Source organism: Gymnoscopelus braueri (assembly GCF_963280865.1).
Source record: "Gymnoscopelus braueri genome assembly, chromosome: 13".
In the NCBI taxonomy this organism is placed as follows: Eukaryota; Metazoa; Chordata; class Actinopteri; order Myctophiformes; family Myctophidae; genus Gymnoscopelus; species Gymnoscopelus braueri.
This window is the reverse complement of record NC_137615.1, coordinates 6,101,284-6,121,334: the sequence shown is the minus strand read 5'-3', so window position 1 is coordinate 6,121,334 and position 20,051 is coordinate 6,101,284. Positions and strand designations below refer to the sequence as shown.

At 42.5% G+C, this 20,051-nt stretch overlaps 2 protein-coding genes across 5 annotated transcripts in view; one reads left to right on the top strand and one right to left on the bottom strand.

Moving 5' to 3' along the window:
• The window catches only part of tbc1d16 (TBC1 domain family, member 16), a 102,767-nt gene that overhangs the window by 36,873 nt on the left and 45,843 nt on the right, over positions 1-20,051 (top strand). For all 4 annotated transcript variants that reach the window (XM_080447337.1, XM_080447336.1, XM_080447334.1 and 1 more), the window contains exon 6: positions 14,479-14,676. In XM_080447337.1, coding sequence (XP_080303463.1) covers positions 14,479-14,676 — 198 coding nt within the window. The remainder of the gene's footprint in view (positions 1-14,478; positions 14,677-20,051) is intronic.
• Positions 15,801-18,682, bottom strand: LOC308098578 (E3 ubiquitin-protein ligase RNF216-like; the record flags this gene model as incomplete). Its single annotated transcript, XM_080446988.1, has 3 exons — positions 15,801-17,383; positions 18,177-18,330; positions 18,674-18,682. 3 exons carry the CDS (start codon positions 18,680-18,682, stop codon positions 15,801-15,803), a joined length of 1,746 nt encoding a protein of 581 aa, XP_080303114.1.

Genomic DNA, 20,051 nt, shown 5'->3' with positions numbered 1-20,051 from the left:
GGGACAAGTACATATTAATTTGGGAGTCCTCGACATGAAAATATTTGAGAACCACAGATTTAAATGATAATTAAAACATTCAGAAGTAAGCCCAATATTTACGAGCAACTTTACAGGACAAGAAGCCCAAAGTCGCTTATAATAATTGGACATGGCAACACTGGTCCTAACCGCCCGTCATTACCTCAGATAAGGATATTAAATTGCTGTCCCCCCCCCCCCCCCCCAACCCACCCGATGGCTTTACAGCGCCGTTCCACAGCTTTTAATTCCCACCTTTATAACCCTTGTAAGAGTTGCTGTTAATCCACAGATGTGTGTTTCTCACACACTGTCTTCTGTAGATTTACCTTCATGCTTTCAAAAAGACTGCATGCAGTTGACATCAGCCACCACATGAGGGAGCCAAAGAGAAGTGAATCGCTGGCAGAGGGGTGTGTGTGTGTGTGTGTGTGTGTGTGTGTGTGTGTGTGTGTGTGTGTGTGTGTGTGTGTGTGTGTGTGTGTGTGTGTGTGTGTGTGTGTGTGTGTGTGTGTGTGTGTGTGTGTGTGTGTGTGTGTGTGTGTGTGTGTGTGTGTGTGTGTGTGTGTGTGTGTGTGTGTGTGTGTGTGTGTGTGTGTCTATTTTTGAATAGCCAAAGCTAAGTGGTTAAAATGATTGCGACACTATGTTAACTATTTTTTGCTGGGGGCCCCCCTGGTACCCCCCCCCCCCCCAAGGACCCCAACCAACACTCTACAGCAGCACTGATTCTCAAAGCGGGGGTCCTTGAAAGACCACCGGGGGTCCTTAAGGGGGGTGGTTTCAGGGAGTCCCCCAATGCATTTTCTGCTTTTTTTTTTTTTTTTTTCCCCAAAAATATTCAGACAAATTCTCTTATAGGGGTCCCTCCCTGGCACTGAAAATCGTTTCAAATAGGGGGTCCGTGGGCCAAATACATATCAGTTTGGGGGTCCTTGACATGAAGATGTTTTTAGAAGCACTGTTCTACGTCTCAGAGGGCCTCTCCCCCGGAGCCTCCCCGCTTTTTCTTGTACTTTTACTCCACTACAATTACTTGAAAACTTTAGTTACTTTGTAGATTTTTCATTATTATTACATTTTGAAAATAGCCGATCTACAAGCTAGCAATGTGTCGCGATGCGACGCATTGTGTGCTTGTAGATCTGCTATTGTCAAATGTTATTTTTTATACATTTTGAACTTCTAAAATGGGACATTCTGCACAATGAGTACTTATGTACATTTTGAATTCCGGACTTTTACTTGTAACAGTAGTATTACTACATTGCAGTATAGTGATACTTAAGTAAAACACCTGAGTACTTTTACCACCTCTACTAACCATTTCATCCATTGACCACGCACGCGCATGTCGTGCGGGGAATGATTATCGTATCGTCATGCCCTCCGAAAAAAACCTAGAACACACCACTCACTGCTCCCCACCTCTCAGCCATACTTGGTCTCTCTCTCTTTGTTTCTCTCTCCCTCCTTCCCTCCCTCTCTATAAAAAATATATAAAGAACATAAAATGAAAATGTTCTTGTAATGACATCAGTGTTGCCAGATTCTGTGAGAGAAACAAGCAACCAGGTCTAGGAAAACCAGCCCAAAAGAAGCAACTATGGGCCACATGAGCACTTTGACATATACATCAGCTATTTGAAAATAGCAGATCTACAGGCTTACAACGCGTCACGATGCGACGCGTTGTAAGCTTGTAGATCGGCTATTTTCAAATACATTCTTGCGGAGGGCAGTTTTAATGTGATTAATGAATGAATGTATGTTTGACTCTTTTTTTTGTAGAAGGATGGATTTTTTTTTCTTTTTTAAGAAACCAGTGATACACATCCTTTAATGGATGGTGTCGGGGCACATTCCACATTGTGGTGGCAGAGCAGTAGAACGAGAACTTCCCCATGTTTGTTCCAAATGTGGGTGGTACCAGATCATGGTCGCTAGCTCCCTCTAGGGTTGTGGTGGCTGTGTGCAACTGCCATCCCCAGAGACCCCCTTATTATAACAGTGGTTCTCAAACCTTTTCATGTCAAGGACGCGAACGGCGTTTTCCTAGCGACTTGCAGGCGAGGGGGGCGGGGCGGTGGAGTTTCAGCTACTATGCATCCCAAAAATATATATATAGCAGAAATATATATAGCAGAAATATATATAGCGGCATGGTGGCGCAGTCGGTAGCGCTGTCGCCTCACAGCTCGGTGGGGTTGGCGAAAGGGCCTCTCTGTGTGGAGTTTGCATGTTCTCCCCGTGTTTCCTAGGGTAGGTACCCTCACAAAAACATGCAGTAATCCTGGTCACTATACTGCCTCCCCCTGGCCAGCCGGGGCGCCTGATGGAGGGGAAAGGAACTGGTTGGAATAACGTGTTCCTTCTACGCGCTACGTTCAACCAGGGAAAACTCTCCCCTGTCAGGTGACAAGAAGGTCAGTTGGCTCTCGTGCATTGAAGGAGGCATGAGCTCGGCCCTGGCCTCCCTAGGTTGGCAGAGGGAAGGTAGTGCCCAGGATTACATAGACAATTGGCACTGGGTGTAAAAGAATCGGGTTGCAAAATCGTGGGATAAAAATTTAGAGAAAAAAAAAAATATATATATATATATATATATATATATATATATATATATATATATATATATATATATATATATATATATATATATATATATATATATATATATATAATATATAGCTTATAATGATTTGTAATGTAAGGAATTTGTAAAGAAATGTAACTATGGCAACTCATTTAGATCTAGGCCTACGTAGGTTTATGGTTTCCCAAGTACTATAGCCGTTTCACTCATGATACAATTTTCTCTTTCATAACAGATACATGTGCCAGATAATCCCCTACAACAAAACACAAGAGAGAGAAAAAAAAAGAAAACGTTTCAGTCATTCAGTCCGACTTCACTGTAGCCTATAGTAACCTTTTCATAAATTATATTTGTACTTAGGCTGCCCCTCCAAGGACCCCTGGGGGTCCTCGGACCCCACTTTGAGAACCAATGCCTTGTAACACCCCTGAGAGAGAAAGAGAGAGAGAGAGACAGAGAGAGGGAGAGATAGAAGCCACCCTCTCGAGTATTTTTAACGAGTCTCTTTAAAAAAAGTTTACAATGATATATAACAAACCACTGTCGCTTGTGTGAAGGACTTGAACCTCATAATATCACACGGCCCGCGCACAAGAGGTCTTGTAGAAGAATCTTATTGCCGTTTATGTTACTTCTATGGTCTTCACTCGGTCGATATTTGAGCTCACAAACGCCCGGAAGCTGAGCTTGTGGGCTCCTGGGAGTGTTTATTTGAGAGGGCTTTTCTTTTTCCTTTTCTTTTTTTTTTACATCTAAATACATTTGTTTTGGTTGTATACGGCTGTCACCATTACAAATTTCAGTTGACGATTAATCGTCACAAATAATTGCACGTCGTGGCAGATATGAGAACTGACATATTTAATAATTTCATACTTTAAAAAAATATATATGGAAAGAAACAAATAAGTTAAAGCTCTATATTATGTATTGCTATAGAGTGTTTGTTCAGTAACAGGGGTCTCCCCCGTCTCTCCATCTCTTTCATAAACAAAACAATAATAATTCAGGTGGGTCACCAATTTCCTCCAATCAGGAGAGACAACATTTATCCGTTTATCAGCTTCGATGTTTTAAGTGCTCCAATAAAAGATAAATATACTTGTTTATCCTGTAGGCTCTATGAGTTGTCTGTTCTCTCTCTCTCTCCTGATTAGATCAAATTGCTATCCTGAGCTGAAGATTTATGTTCTGTTTACTAAAGAGCTGGAAAGACCCCTGTTACTGAACAAACACTCTGTATAGCATACATGGGCCCGGGAGCCACATGCGGCCCCCCACCTTCACTTAATGCGGCCCACAGGTTAATATTGGAATACTGATATATTATTGATTTCAGCTGTTCCAATTATGCAAACATGACCCGCTTTAATGACTACTATTTTAGTACTTTAACGACTAGTATTAAAATTATATTGTCTGTTTTTTTATGTCCAATGTATCTGTATTTAAGTTCAAGTTCACGTACGTATAATTAAATGCGTTTGAAATTAAATACAAATGTTACTTTTAGGATTCCAATTCAAAAATAGCAGCACATAATTCAAGATAATTCAAGACATAATTCAATTCAAATTCAAAAGTGACAGAAATAGCAGATCTACAAGCTCAAAACGTGTCGCGATGCGACGTGTTTTGAGCTTGTAGATCGGCTATTTTTGCTACTTATGTGTGACACACCAGAATGACTGAGTAGGGCATAATTTAGGAATTAGGAACAGAGCCGGATTTATAGGAGTTGAGGCCCATGGGCTAGAGTAATTTTCGAGGCCCCCATTCGCGGGACACGCGCGCGTGCATGCGGACCCCCCGCACGCGCGAAAAAAGTTTTCGCAGTTTTGGGCGGATTGGGTTAGTTTTTTTTCAGTTTTTGGTTTATTTATTTCGGTTTTAGGGTTAGAAAAAAACAATTTGATCATAAAGAAATAAAAAATAAATACAATTAATATATATATTCTTTTTCACCAAAAAAATCGGAGGCCCCCCCAGTTGGAGGCCCGTGGGCTGCAGCCCACCCTAGCCCAACGGTAAGTCCGCCCCTGCTCTTGAGAGCGTAAAATGAAACCAAATGGACCCTTATAGATCTTTAACTCTTGAGAGTGTAAAATGAAACCAAATGGACCCTTAAGGATCTTTGACTCTTGAGAGCGTAAAATGAAACCAAATGGACCCTTATAGATCTTTGACTCTTGAGAGCGTAAAATGAAACCAAATGGACCCTTATAGATCTTTAACTCTTGAGAGCGTAAAATGAAACCAAATGGACCCTTATAGATCTTTGACTCTTGAGAGCGTAAAATGAAACCAAATGGACCCTTATAGATCTTTGACTCTTGAGAGCGTAAAATGAAACCAAATGGACCCTTATAGATCTTTGACTCTTGAGAGCGTAAAATGAAACCAAATGGACCCTTATAGATCTTTGACTCTTGAGAGCGTAAAATGAAACCAAATGGACCCTTATAGATCTTTAACTCTTGAGAGCGTAAAATGAAACCAAATGGACCCTTATAGATCTTTAACTCTTGAGAGCGTAAAATGAAACCAAATGGACCCTTATAGATCTTTAACTCTTGAGAGCGTAAAATGAAACCAAATGGACCCTTATAGATCTTTAACTCTTGAGAGCGTGAAAGGAAACCAAATGGACCCTTATAGATCTTTAACTCTTGAGAGCGTGAAATGAAACCAAATGGACCCTTATAGATCTGGACCCTTATAGATCTTTAACTCTTGAGAGCGTAAAATGAAACCAAATGGACCCTTATAGATCTTTAACTCTTGAGAGCGTAAAATGAAACCAAATGGACCCTTATAGATCTTTAACTCTTGAGAGCGTAAAATGAAACCAAATGGACCCTTATAGATCTTTAACTCTTGAGAGCGTAAAATGAAACCAAATGGACCCTTATAGATCTTTAACTCTTGAGAGCGTAAAATGAAACCAAATGGACCCTTATAGATCTTTAACTCTTGCGGGTCCATTTGGTTTCATTTTACGCTCTCAAGAGTTAAAGGGATATTTCACTGTCAAACTAATTTTGGGTCATTTTATCGTCTACTCAGGCTTTAGGGAGCGCCCCGGACAGTTCTTAACAGCACATTAACTGCCAGAGTTTATTCATAATGTACTCACCCCTGTGCCGGCGATTTGCGTTTTATAACACTTTTCAACCGGTCACCGAAATCTTTGCTCGTTTGTTGATCGTTTGTCTGGCTGTGTTTATAAACACACACGACAGATAGAGAAGCACTCAAAGAGTTACGTTTTCGCTCTACGTCTCTCGCTCCCCCCCCTCCCAAACAGGCTGCAAAAAACGTCATATCCGGGTGGCTGACGACGTATTTCCGCCCCACTTCCGTAGGGCGGAAATAGCTTAGCTTAGCTTTGATCGGGTTTCAGATCGTTGGCATACACAACGACGATAACTGTTCGTCATCCAGACTAAAGAAAATAGAACCGGAGCTCTCCGTTCGTTTTTTAAACCGTGTGAAAAACCGTGTTTTGGCCTAAAAATCTATTTTTTTAAGCTTAAACCGGAAACCGGAAACGGATCGTCTATTAAACCACAATTAAACAATAGATCGCATTAATGCGATCTTGGCGGACAAGTGCGCTATTTAATAGAACGCATTTATGCGCGATTGGCAGGAAATGAGTTAAGTTGCTTCATTCAGTATTTAGATATTTGATATTAATTGTATCAGACACACCCCCTTCCCATACAAACCCATTGTAACTTCAAACTCCATTTTAACCATGATATATTCATCGGAAACACTCGTCCTTTTTTTCTGGTGACTGATGTTGTCCTTCTAATACGTGAGGAGACCGTGGAATGGAATTTTATTCAAAAGACTTTGACTAAAACTAAATCAAAATTTGCTGTCTAAAATCAACACTAGTCCCTGCATGGGGCCTCTGTATAGCCACCAACCAGTTCCTGGTTCTTCTCAGGGTGGCAACAACAGCTTCACGCCCCCGGGGAGGAGTGTTGTTGAGCGGAGGAGCTCTGGGCAGCTCCGTCTCAACACCCGGGCCTGGAGGGACGCTCTGTTTACTCCATGAAAACAGCTTGTTTTTCCATAACGTACACTTTGTCAGCGGTGGAAAAAAAAAGTACTCAAATGTTTTACTGAAGTAAAAGTATCAATACTGTAATTTAAGAAGTACTCTTGTCACAAGTAAAAGTCCGGAATTCAAAATATACTTGAGTAATAGTGTAAAAGTATTGGTATCAAAATGTACTTAAAGTACCAAAAGTAGAAAGTACTGGTTATGCAGAATGTCTCATTTCACAGGTTTTCAATGATGAAGATATTTTGAAAATAGTAGATCTACAAGCTCACAATGCGTTGCATCGCAACACAATGCAACACATTGTTAGCTTGTAGGTCATACGTACGTATGTATGTACGTATGTATGTATGTATGTACGTACGTACGTACGTACGTACGTACGTACGTACGCGTTCTTGCATTAATACAAATCTCAACCAAAAATGTAAAAGCTTGTTTGAAAACAAATAAAACCTGCCTAATGATGATGTCACTAGTGGGCAGGTTTTCTGAAGTGTCCACACTGCCCTCCTATGAGACACAGAGTGAGTAGAAAAATATTGTACCATTTTATCATAAGCATTAGTGAGGACCAATTATATGAAGATAGGTTGAAAATGGGTGAAGTTGTCCTTTAATTAACTGGTTAACTTTGTGTCCACCACTGCCCTGTGGTGTGTGTGTGTGCACGTGCACGTTGGCGTGTGCGTGCAGTCAGTGTGCAGCCTGGTTTGCGGTGTGATCCACGAGACAGAGGGGTGGTGCAGTAAATCAGCAGGCCCGGCGTAGGGAGGAAACCGCCAGGACAGCCTGGGATTGATCAGCCCGGTTATTTTCTCATCTGTGAACAGGGAAATGATTAGCTAGACATGATTGATTGATTCAGGGTGGAATTGGGTCCTCTCTCTCTCTCTCTCTCTCTCTCTCTCTCTCTCTCTCTCTCTCTCTCTCATATATAACCCCCCCCAGCTCTAGCGTTCGCGTCGGCGGTTATTGAATTTGTTCAAATGTCAGGGGATGGTGAGGAGATATGCTGGGAAACGATTTCATATCTTTCTGTATTAATAAGGTATTTATTTTTCATGACGTTCCCGGTCCCACACACTCTTATAACCACTTAAAAAACCCTATTATACTTAGTGGACCCAACGGGGGGTCCCCCAGGGCTCTTTACTAGGTCCCCTAGAATTTACGTTTTCAGCTTTTTTTTTTAATCAGAAAAATGAATTTTCTGAATGTGGAATAACTTTTTTCGAAAATGTTTAACACAAACCTCTTATGTGGGTTCCTGGAACAGAATCCTTTCAAATGGGGGTCCGCGCCGTGGCCAAATACATGTTGTTTTGGGGGTCCTTGACTTGAAAAAGGTTTAAGAAGCACTGAGATGAACCCACTTTACTGTATGTCTGTCTCTCTGTGCGAGAATGTCTGGAGACATGACTGAGACAGCATTATGCTCCTTAGCCATGCTCCTTTCACCGTGTGTGTGTGTGTGTGTGTGTGTGTGTGTGTGTGTGTGTGTGTGTGTGTGTGTGTGTGTGTGTGTGTGTGTGTGTGTGTGTGTGTGTGTGTGTGTGTGTGTGTGTGTGTGTGTGTGTGTGTGCGTATTTGCTCGGGTATGGGTGTTATTTTGGATCTTGTATGAATTCTGAGTGTGTGTGCGTCTCTCTTTCTCTGTGTGTGTTTCTCTGTGTGTGTGTGTGCCCAGTGCTGCAGCAGAAGGAACCCCAGGCTCAGGTTTCAGTGTCTGGAACATCATGCTGTGTGTGTGTGTGTAGCATTTCGCTGGCTGTGGGAGACAGACTGGGGAAATTGGACGGCGGACAGTGTGATTTGTGTGTGTGCGGAGCTCCTGATGTTTGCTGTGTGTGTTCTGGTCTGCATGCATTCCTCCCATTCTCGGCCTCTTGGAACCACATTGAGACATAAAACAACAGTGATCTGTATGGATGAGCCTGTTAGTGTGTCTGTGCATCTGTCACTGGGCTAAACGGCCTTCCTTGGACATGGCACTGAACGGACAGACACACCGTTAGCAATCCTTACCGATCATGTTCTACTTGCGCCTAAAATTTGCACCTGTAGAACACATTAATGTTAAGTCCAATCGATAATTGCCGAGTGGTGACAGTCACTTTGAAAAACCAGAATGAGTGCAACTGCTAGTTGTAAAAGGGCAGCATTATTGTTCTTCATAAATAGCCAATATGTAATGAAGACCGAATGCACTTGCCCGTCGGGCAACCTGAACATTTTATTCACTTGCCACGGACAGTCGGGCAACCGTTAGTGTCAACTATATCCTATATTAAAATTGGCTAATGGCAGTGTTGATTTCATCGACTAAAACTATGACGAAAAATGTTCGTCGGCTACCTTTTTTCACTGCCGAAAACAAAATAAAAACTAAGCTATGATGACTAAAACTAAGACTAAATATATTGACAATTTCGTCAACAAATAAAAACTAGACTAAAATGTTAGTGAGGGATCTAGTGGAGAAGAGATCCAGTAGAACTAAAATCAAGTCATTTTATGTTTGGTTGCGCTCGGGTGTTGCGCTCTGAAAATAGCAGATCTACATTTTAGTCGACTAAATCAACTGTAGATTTAGTCAACTATAATCTTATGATATTTAGTCGACTAAAACTAAACAAAAACTAAAACATTTCAGATGACTAAAATATGACTAAAACTAAATGGATTTTTTTCCCCAAAAGACTATGACTAAAGCTAAATCAAAATTTGCTGTCAAAATCAACATAATGGGAGGACCAGCCGGTGGGCCGGCGTACCACCTCATCACTCTCATGTCACCATGTCGTCACGCTCATGTTGCTATGACTCAGCCATAACCACATAAGGGCTACGTCCAAATGCAGCTACGTCCAAATATGGAGTGTATTGTCTAACCTCAATGTGTCGTCATGGCATCAGGCGCAGACAACTCAGTCAGCTCCATATATGGGCACAAAAAGGGGGCATGCCCATATATGGGCATGGACTAACCGATACAGAGATCTCCCTACACGGGCGTATCGGTCTGATCGGCGGTGGAGCGTATTATGTGAGGGCCTCTAGTACAACTAAAACGTATGTGAGGGCCTCTAAGGACCAGTTTAGACTGGCAGCCCAAATCTGATTTTATATCCACATTGGAGTCAGATTGGCTTCATGCTGTCTGATCAAGGAATGTGATTCAAATCTGATTTGCAAAAATCTGTTACCATGTGTTTTTGTTGTTGTTGATCAGACTGCATAAAAAAAACAATGCAACTCCAATCTGGGTTATAGGCCACAAATCCCTCCAATTTTGTCCAATCTCCATGTAGTGGAGGTGCTAAGACCCCAAAATATGCCGTTAACTTCAAGTCATGATGCAAAGGTCCCCTTTGGTATGGAAGTACCTTAGGGCCATAGGAAAACATTTATCCAAAGAGACGAGTTAGATCACCCTTCATTTCTGAAATATACACGTTTTTAAAAATGGCCGCCACCATTTACAGCAATACAGCAGAACCAATATCTTTGCTTCTGTTAAAGCTATAATAATAATATTGGTGTCAAAGTGTACATTTTTGGGGTCAAGTAATCCAATTCAATCGGTTTCCAGGCAAAAAACCCAATCATTTTCTTATTGCCATTGAAAACAGGGGTAAAATATGCACATTTTATTAGAAAAATATGTTTTAACAGGGTAACTTTCCATTTATTTCCCCTCTAAAACTTTAATTTAGTTTTCCCTTTGGCTTGGAAGTACCTTAGGGCAATAGGAAATAAATTATCCAAAGACACAAACTAGATAAGACGTCATTTCTAAAGTATGTGCGTTTTAAAAAATGGCCGCCGCCATTTACAGCAATACAGCATAGCTCATATCTTTGCTTCTGTTAGAGCTATAATGATAATATTGGTGTCAAAATGTACATTTCTGGGGCCAAGGAATACAATGAAATAGGTTCCAAGACTAAAAAACCCAATAGTTTTCTCATTACCCTCACAATGGGGGTAAAATATGCACATTTCATACAAAATAAGTGACAACAAGGTGACATTAAATGTTTCCCCCTATAAAAAACTTTAAGAAGTACATCCTCTTATGCACATGCCATATGCTCTATGTGTGTCTGTCCAATCTAGGAACCCAGCCAAAAAAAGGAAAAAACAGCATCACATTCCTATCTATACACGTTGTATCAGGAGCTCCCGACAGATTTACTGTAGCTGCGGAGCTCTGAATCTGTCTTGAGAGATTAGTGTCTGTCTGACTGTATGTGTATATGTCTGACTGCCATCATCTGAGAGTTACACCTGTTGCTGCCAGACAGACAGACAGTCTGCACAGGTTATACTCTCATGCTCATCATCATCCTCATGTGAACAAACCACACCGTGTTTCTTCTGTGGTGAAGTTGGCAACAGAAAGGAACTAAGGAGGGCTTCCAACCTGGGATTGGATCGAAAAGTGAAATAATGTGCTCAGGTGCTGGGTGACAAGTGTCTGTTAGCTAAACAAGCTGCTGGTTACATGGTAGCTATGGAGGCAGTGCATCATTGTGCATGCCTGACTAGGCTCTATAGAAAAGCAGAAACCGCCGTTGTGACACGACAGAAAATAAGGCAACACAGGTCATCAGAGCACATGTCCTCAATGAATTGTTTGAGTCAATCAATTATTATTAAATGTAACACCACGCGCCTTTTGAGGATAATGACATCAGATCTGTGCGACTAGATCGTGGCTGGTCCCTGTTATGTTGTTTGATGATGACCTGGCATGAAAAGCAACACATCTACTGAGGTCTCCATCATCTTCAGAGCAGCTAAAATCCTCCGGGAAGAATATTTTCAGATGAAACAATAATTTACAGGTTCCTTCACAGCCTCCTGATTCAATCCCTCCCCTGCTGCGATTGTTCCTAAAGATGCTTCTGGATGAATAAGGTATTGACCAGCCAGCCCCTGAACCAGAGAAGTGCCAGGTTGATACATCAATTGGGCAGCAAATCATTTACAACTCTGTGAAATGCAGATCCAAGAAATGTGGCAGTAGTGTTAGTTGTCACACAAGAGAAAGGGAAACATCAGCTTCACTGTATCCGGCAATGAATCTGCACCTGGATACTGGCAGTAAACACCAGGTGGATACTATGCATAAGCGAGGTATGTGTATGTTATATAGTGAAGTTTACTATTACTACTGCTAATTTGGGAAAGCAGCCAGTCCAGCAAGGGGCATTCACACACTGTCTGGGGGCTGGGGGTTGTCTTGGGCATGACGTAGACTAGTACCCCGGATGCGATGTTTTCGTTCAGTTGCATGCTACCAGCGGAATGTTGTGATTGTATCATGCTGAAGTTTACTTGAGTAGAAAGGATTATTTCACAACACCTGTGTGGTTATTCACAGTCACGATATAACAGTGTGTATCATATGATTTCTTGAAAACATTGAGTACAGTGATCAATCAGTGGGAGCAGATTGGTGTGGTGGTCCCACCTCAGGCAGTTAAGGGTGTCTTCACCAATGGTGGTTTTGACAACATGGACCACAACCCATCATCAACAACAGCAAAATCAGCCCTCCACGTGACATGCATTAGCATTCAGTAACATCCTAGTTCCAGCTAATATGGGGAAGAACCTGTACAATCCTTGCCAGCTTTCTACACAACAATGGATCTGGATGTTTCACTCCAAACTGATGTTCCTGCCCTTAAAGGTTTAATGACATTCACTTTTACACCACATTCAAAGTCTTTGTCCTGGTCCTTCAAAAGTGTACAAAAAGTTTTAAGTGAAAATTCCATTCCAGTGATCCATGGCAGGTGTTTTTCTCTCACATTTCTAAAGCCTTTTCAACTGCAATGAGAAAATAAATCTTTGCCTGCGGGTGTCGCTGGTGAGGGATTTTGCCTGTCAATCATCGCCTCTGCTCCGCCCCCCCCAAAGGAAAGGATAGGGGAGGGGAGGGGCGAGGAGGAGAGTGGGCGGGATTAATCGACTGTGACCTCACTGTCGAAGGGCCAAGCTCAGATTACTTTTCAGCCTAATTATTCAGAAAACCCCAGACCACAGAAAATCCACTGAATGTTCTAAGTTCAGGTTTTTTGGGTGTAATTGAGGTCATAAAACCCCAAATAAAACATTGAAAATAAAAAAAGTGAAAATGAATGTCATGATACCTTTAATACAAACAGTCATCCTCAGCCAGCCTCTTGTCCTCTCAGCAACATACTTGAAGAAGGCTCCCAGTGGTTGGAGAGAGTCAGACACCTTGTGGGGAAAGACAACCTTGAGGGTGAAGAATGGATCTCATGGGCTGCATATTATGCAAGCATTGCAGAGCGTTGTTCAGCCCCCCCCCCCCATCCAGATCATACATACTGCCACTGTTCATAGAGTCTCCTACCAGTCCCATATGGCTTGGCTTGGCATGCAATGAATGTCCTCCTTCAAGCAATCAACTACCTAAATCCAGGTCAGACACCAGTCACGGTAGCTGATCAACCCCTATTCACACTTGCCAAAAAACTTCAGTGGAAGTTCCCCCAGACAGAGCTTGGTGAGGACTCATTCCTAGTTACATTGGGGGCAATGCATACAAAGAAGATGCTCTGGAGTGTGTCTGGAGACTGGCTGGATGGATGGCAGTGGATGGACTACAGCTCTTACCAATAGTGGTATTTCAACTAGTGGCAAAGCTCAGTCTTTCATTGGTGTTCACCACATCTTCAGAACCCGGTACATGCAACAGGTGTCTGTAGCTGCTCTGTATGTACTCATGATGAAGGCTTATGAGCGATATTTGGAAAAGGCAACAACTGTAAATGATGAGTGGAGCCCCCTCTTCCTTGTGTCCTTTGATGAATGGCTTAAATTTCAATTATTTCAAGGGACTTGCCAGAACTGGTTATTTGCAAGTGCAAGACTCAAATTAACACACGACAACCTCATTATCATGGTAGTAAGAAAACTATTGGGGATTGGTTTTGCCTTGAAACCTAATTAATTGGATTCCTTGACCCTAAAAATGTACTATTTGACACAATTTTTACCATTATAGCTTTAACAGAAGTAAATATGGGTTCTGCTGTATTACTTCAAATGGTGGCGGCCATTTTTAAAAACGCATATGTTTCAGAAATGAAGAGTGATCTTATTTGTCTCTTTGGATCATTTCTTTCTTAGTGCCCTAAGGTACTTCCATACCAAAGGGAAAAGTAAATCAAAGTTTTAGAGGAGGGGGGGTAAGTTACCCTGTTAAAACATATTTTTCAAATGAAATGTACATATTTTACCCCCCGCTGTCATGGCAATTAGTGAAGACTTGGGTTTGTTGCATTGAAACCTATTTAATTGAATTCCTCAACCCCAAAAATGTACAATTTGACACCAATATTATTACTATAGCTCTAACAGAAGCAAAGATATGGGGTCTGGTATAATAGTGGTTAATTGTCATCAGCCTTTTTTATAAAACGTCTATATAAAGAAAATGAAGGGTGATCTAACTTGTCTCTTTGGATATTTTTTTTCCTATGGACCTAAGGTACTTCCATGACAAAGGGGAAAGTAAATAAAAGTTTTAGAGGGGGGGGGGGGGTAAGTTACCCTGTTAAAACGTATTTTTTTTAATGAAATTTGCATGACTGGGGATCATAGATCTTTGGGGATCATAGACCTTTGCATCATGACTTGAAGTTAAATGTGTCTTAGCACCTCCACTAATGCTTTCCTTACAACCTCTCTCTCTCTCTCTCTCTCTCTCTCTCTCTCCTTCTCCTACATTTCCCAGGGAGCTGTGCTGCGACGAGTCCATGACCCACTCGGCGAGCTCCGCCTCCAGCCTGGACAGCCACGCCCCCTCGGAGGGCAGCGGCCAATCGCAGGGCGTGCGGTGGGAGGAGCAGCAGAAGGTGCTGGCCCTGGAGCAGCTGTGCGGCGTGTTCAGGGTGGACCTGGGCCACATGCGCTCCCTGAGGCTCTTCTTCAGGTCAGAAAGTAACTAAGTACATTTACTGTACTGTACTTAAGTACAATTTTGAGGTATTCGTACTTTACTTGAGTATTTCCAATACTTTTACTTCTACTCCACTACACCTCAGAGGCAAATATTGCACTTTCACCCTACTACAATTATTTGAAAACTTTAGTTTCTTTTCAGATATAAATTATGATATTATGAAACATACATTAACCACTTTAGCCCTACATTATACATTTGAAAATAGCCGATCTACAAGCTCACATCGCGACGCGTTGTGAGCTTGTAGATCTGCAATTTTCAAATATTCTACTAAGTTTTACTTTTGGTACTTTAAGTACATTTTGATGCCAATACTTTTGTACTTTTACTCAAGTACATTTTGAATTCTGGACTTTTACTTGTAACAGGGTATTTCTATATTGCAGTATTGGTACTTTTACTCAAGTAAAGTATTTGAGTACTTTTTCCACCACTGCTCAAATGTTAAATGCAAAAAATAACAAGCTTTTTATTCATATCAACGACCCACAAATTGATATAATAAGTATGGCCACGGACCCCCTTCTGGAAATATTTGTGCCCCATACAAGATTTGTGTTTTTTTCTCCAAAATATTCCAATTTTGTCAGATTTTTTTCTAGATGAATATTGTTGGCTAATTTTACTTTTTTTGTCACCCCCTAGTTTTTGTCTGAACTGACGCCTCTGTCTGGAGAGGCTAGGGTCATGTTTAGGCTATGGTTTGATATGTCTGGGGAGGCTAGGGTCATGTTAATGCTATGGTTGGATATGGGAATATAAGTAGAAACCGATTCCAAATTAGGAATCGATAAAATCCTAATCATTTAAGGGTCCAATAGGTCTCCTATGAATATAAACCAGCTTTAACTGTTACTGCTTTCATGGGATAAACATGAGATTAGATGCAATATATGGTTACGATATTAAAGTGGAACGTTGATGTAAAATGACTTTACTGGGACAATGTCTCCGGTACTACTAATGTTTCTCAACTTTTAGGATTTTAAGGACCCCCAGTTTGATATGCATAAGGCAATTTTTTGTATCTCTCTGGGACCCCAATCTATATTGCAAAAGTCTTAATTCATCTCTGAGACTGAGCATATGCGTTACATTACGACGCATTGTGAGCTCGTAGATTGTTCCAGAGGAGGACCGACCCGCTTCCATGAATGATGTGGACTGTTCGTGTTCAGCTCCGCTTCGCCCTCCTTCTGGATCTCCTGAATGATTTGTTCGTCATCTTGCGAGGACCAACCGAAAAAGCATGTGCAATAGGTGGTGGGCTTTTGGCACGAGTAGCACATCTCGGTGCCACAGCGGCACCTCACTATGCTGCAACCACCAGTCTTGACCAGACCTACACCGCACTTCGCACACCTCCTCACCCGCGCTGCCGTCATACGCTCCTCAAATCGCGCCCTAGTCCTGATCTCGTTCGTCTCCGTGACCTTCTCACACGTCTTGCCCACATGCTGATTCCATCGGACGCGACACTTCCTGCAGCTCTCCTTGTGGCATTGGGGGTTGGGACAACTGAACAGGGACCTGCCTTTGTCCAACAGGGCTGGGAAGTTGCAGAATGGGCACCGTACTAGTTCGTCACCACAGGTTGCAAAAACGGCCTCCTCTGCTTGTCTCTCGTTGTATTTACGCAGGATGTTCTCTGGCAGGACTTTCTCCAGTTCACGCACTGGGTATGAGCAGGTACACTCACCCTCCATGCAGCTCAACTCTGACTGTCCAGAGCCAAAGATCGCCTCCTGAGCATATTTGACCAGGCACTCTTTACAGAAGAGATGACCGTCTAAACACTGGGTCATCTTCTCGAACACAAACTCGCCATAGCAGCAGCCACACTCTATCAGCTGGCCTTCATGTCTATATTCATCCTCATTGACCTGCAGTGCCAGCAGGAAGCCCTCATGCTCTGTCCACTGCCTGAGCTCTCTCTGAACGGAGGCATCCAGTGTTTCATCAGTCTTGAAACTCTGCCGTTCATTTTCAAGGAAGTACATTCTCTTGTTGAATTTCACTGAACCGTGCTCAAACTGGAAATCTATGAAGCCGCTTGGAGAGGACATTATACTCCACCACGGCTTTTCAGAAGGTTTTCCTGATTCCTGCCATTTCGTCAGAGCTTCAGATAAGGCCTTGCGTGTGAGAGCATAGTGTCCCTTGAGAGCATCGAGAGCCCATTCGATGTCCTGGCAGCTGAGCATTTTGAAGTCAGCCATCAGCAGGTGGACAGCCTGCTTGATGGCCTCTGCTCCCACTGTCCCCAGCTTGCTGTAGTCAAACAGGTCCTCAGTCACGTGAGTCTGTGTCCCTCCAGACTCCAGCAGGATGCTGATGCTGGTTGGAACGGCTATGGCTATTGCATTCTCTCTCCTGGGATAGGCTGGATTCTCCAACAGTAAATTACACACAACATTCAAGTCACTGTGTTGTTTGACAAGTTCTTCTACGTAGTCTTCCTGGACATCAGGGAATAAGTCCAACAACCCAGTCATAATAGGAGGTTGATCTTTGCCCTGTTTCCCTGTTTTGACACAGTCCCCCATCCTGGGAATGTGTGCTGGGGCTGGAGGGACCACAACCTGGGCACTGGCTGAGGTTGGTCTGAATTTGGGGGCCAGGGATGGTGCTGGAGCCGGAATGAGAAAAGGTGGTCTGTGGTGGGGGATTGATGCTGGGGGTACAAGGGGGAATTAAGAGGTGCTTTTGAATACTTGAGTATAGTTTTAGAACCAAGTACTCCAGTACTTTAACTCAAGTGAAACGTTGACTGGGCTCCATCCATTGTAGTAATGTTTCCTAGAGTATGAGTATCTCCACCCCTGGAAAGAGATACCGTACAAACACAACAACAGGCAGGGTGGAAGTTAATGTTTGGGTCTGATTGAGGTCATATTGATGACATCAGTGCGACACTCCAAATTTGGGCAAGACTAACATACACTGATTGGATCAGATGTACTCTGATCAGATTTCACAGCCAGTCTATGATGTCAGTCATCTCTCTCTCTCTCTAGGTCGTCCTCAGACGAGCCCTCCATCGCCACTTCAAGTCATCTCTGTTCTCCATACATCTGACCAGCTCGTCAGTACTTTGCGCTCCTGCATCTTTCTTCAGTACGTCCACGTATGTTAATGTTGGTCCCCACAGCACCAATTTGCTGGCTGGCAGTTCTTGGTGTCTTTGGCAGTGTCCTGCTAGTCTCATTCTCTTTGTTGGTAACATGTTCACTCTTACTGATTTTAAGTACCGCACGTAACATTCTGGTGCAGCACCCATCTACAGACTTCTGCAGGGTTGGTTTCAGAGTCCACGCAAGTGCCTTCTTCACTTTAAGATCTTGCTCCGTTGAGTTGACCTATGAGCCCAGGTATTTGAAGTCCTCGACTTCCTTCAAAGCAGTGCCTCCTGTTGTTGTTAGAGGTGGATGTTCCTCGGTTTTCTTGGCATTTAGCCGAAGGCAAACCTTGGCACACTCTGTCCTGCGTGGTAGGAGAGCAGGCTGACGTCTCCGCGTAGACCAGGTCTGTCGGGACCACTGTGAAGTGTCGTCTCGACCTCCTTGGTGTTATGGTGAAGCCAAGATCGTGCTCTCGTTCACTGATGGCCTTCCTGAGCGGCTGAACATTTGAACTTGAACCCTAGCATCCCTATTCTAAGGACAACTTTAGCCGAAAATAGCCTTGTAGCTTGTAGATCGGCTATTCTCGGCAAAGAGAGGGGGAAAAAGAGCAGACTAAGTACAGAGTAAAACTTTACTAAGTATTGACGGTTTAAGTTGTTATAAATGTCTGAAAATACACATCAACACGAATCCAACATCTATAAAAAAGCTTCAATCTGCAACACATGTTTATGCAATATATAGTGGGGGTCCCTCCCTGCTTCATCTCTCTCTCAGTTAGGGGGTCCTTGGGCTGAAAACGTTGAAGACCCCTGGTCTAGGGTGTCCCCTTGCATTACCTCGGCCATGATGTCTAACTCCTCACTGTTGCCATCTGGGGGTCACCACCTTGGCCCTTTGACCTGCGTACACGGTCTCTTTTGCCCAGAGTAGGTTGAGAGGGACACGGTAAGCCTTAACCCGTTAAGACCGGGAACGCATCTGTATGTCATTTTTAGATTTCTTTGGGCTATTCAAAATTAGCAGATATACAAGCTCATAGCGTGGCACCGAGTGCCTATGAGCTTGTAGATCTGCAAAAAAAAAAAAAAAGGAAAATGTGTGCATATCTTTGAATATAATATATATTGTTATACATTTGTAACTCAAATATTTTCTTTGGGGAATTCTACAAATGTCTTCTAAATTCTAACAATGTTCTGAAAAACGTATGTCGCTATATGAGTGGTTCTCAAACTTTTTCATGTCAAGGACCACCCAAAATTATATGCATTTGGCCGCGGACCCCCATCTCAAAATATGTTGTTCCAGGGACCCCCCAGAAGCACAGATCGGAGTTCAAAATGTTCGTCTTAAAACATATATTCAAAGATTTCCACAAACGTTCCACGATTTTTCAAAAAATAGCAGATCTACAAGCTCATAGCATGAGCTTGTAGATCTGCTATTTTTTAATAGCCCAACGAAATCTAAAAAATGACACACAGACGCTTTCCCGGTCTGAATCGGTTAAGGATTTTCATCGTTGTTCCTCTGTGGATCGAGTCAAATGCCTTTTTGAAATAGATGAAGCACAAGTACATCAGTCGGGTTGTTCTTTTTCACCTCCTTGATTATTCTCCTTAGGGCTAAGATCTGTTCTCTCCTCTCGAAAACCATTTTGGTTCGCCCTCAAGTGAGGGTCGATGAAGTGCCGTATCCGGTAAGTATCATTTGGCGATACAGGTCAGGGCTGATACCTCGGTAGTTGTCTGGTTTCGAGAGGTCTCCAGCTTTAAGCTCCGTTGTGCAGCAGAGCAAGGTTGAAAAACTCTTGGCTGATGTCATTGAGATCTCAGTTCTTTAAGACCTTTTGGGAATGTCGTCCGGCCCAGCATTTCTGCCCTCTCTGAGTGTGGTTTTCACCCCGTATAACAAAAAAAAAGGACAAACAAATTAAATAATTTTGTGGCACTGTATGTAACTGTACACTTTCACATCTAGTTTTTGTTATTTTGGTAGTTTTGGTTAAAGGGACACTTCGCCCATCTTTATATAATTAGTCCTAATGATGTCCATGACCATTTCTGTCTACGCGCTCCGTGTCTCAGATTGGACAATTTAGAAACCTGCCCACCAGTGAGGTCATCAATTGGGATTCCAAGCTAATAGAAACTCAAAAAATCAATAGTAAACAATAGTTACACAAGTTTGAAATATTTCTTTAATATACCAAAC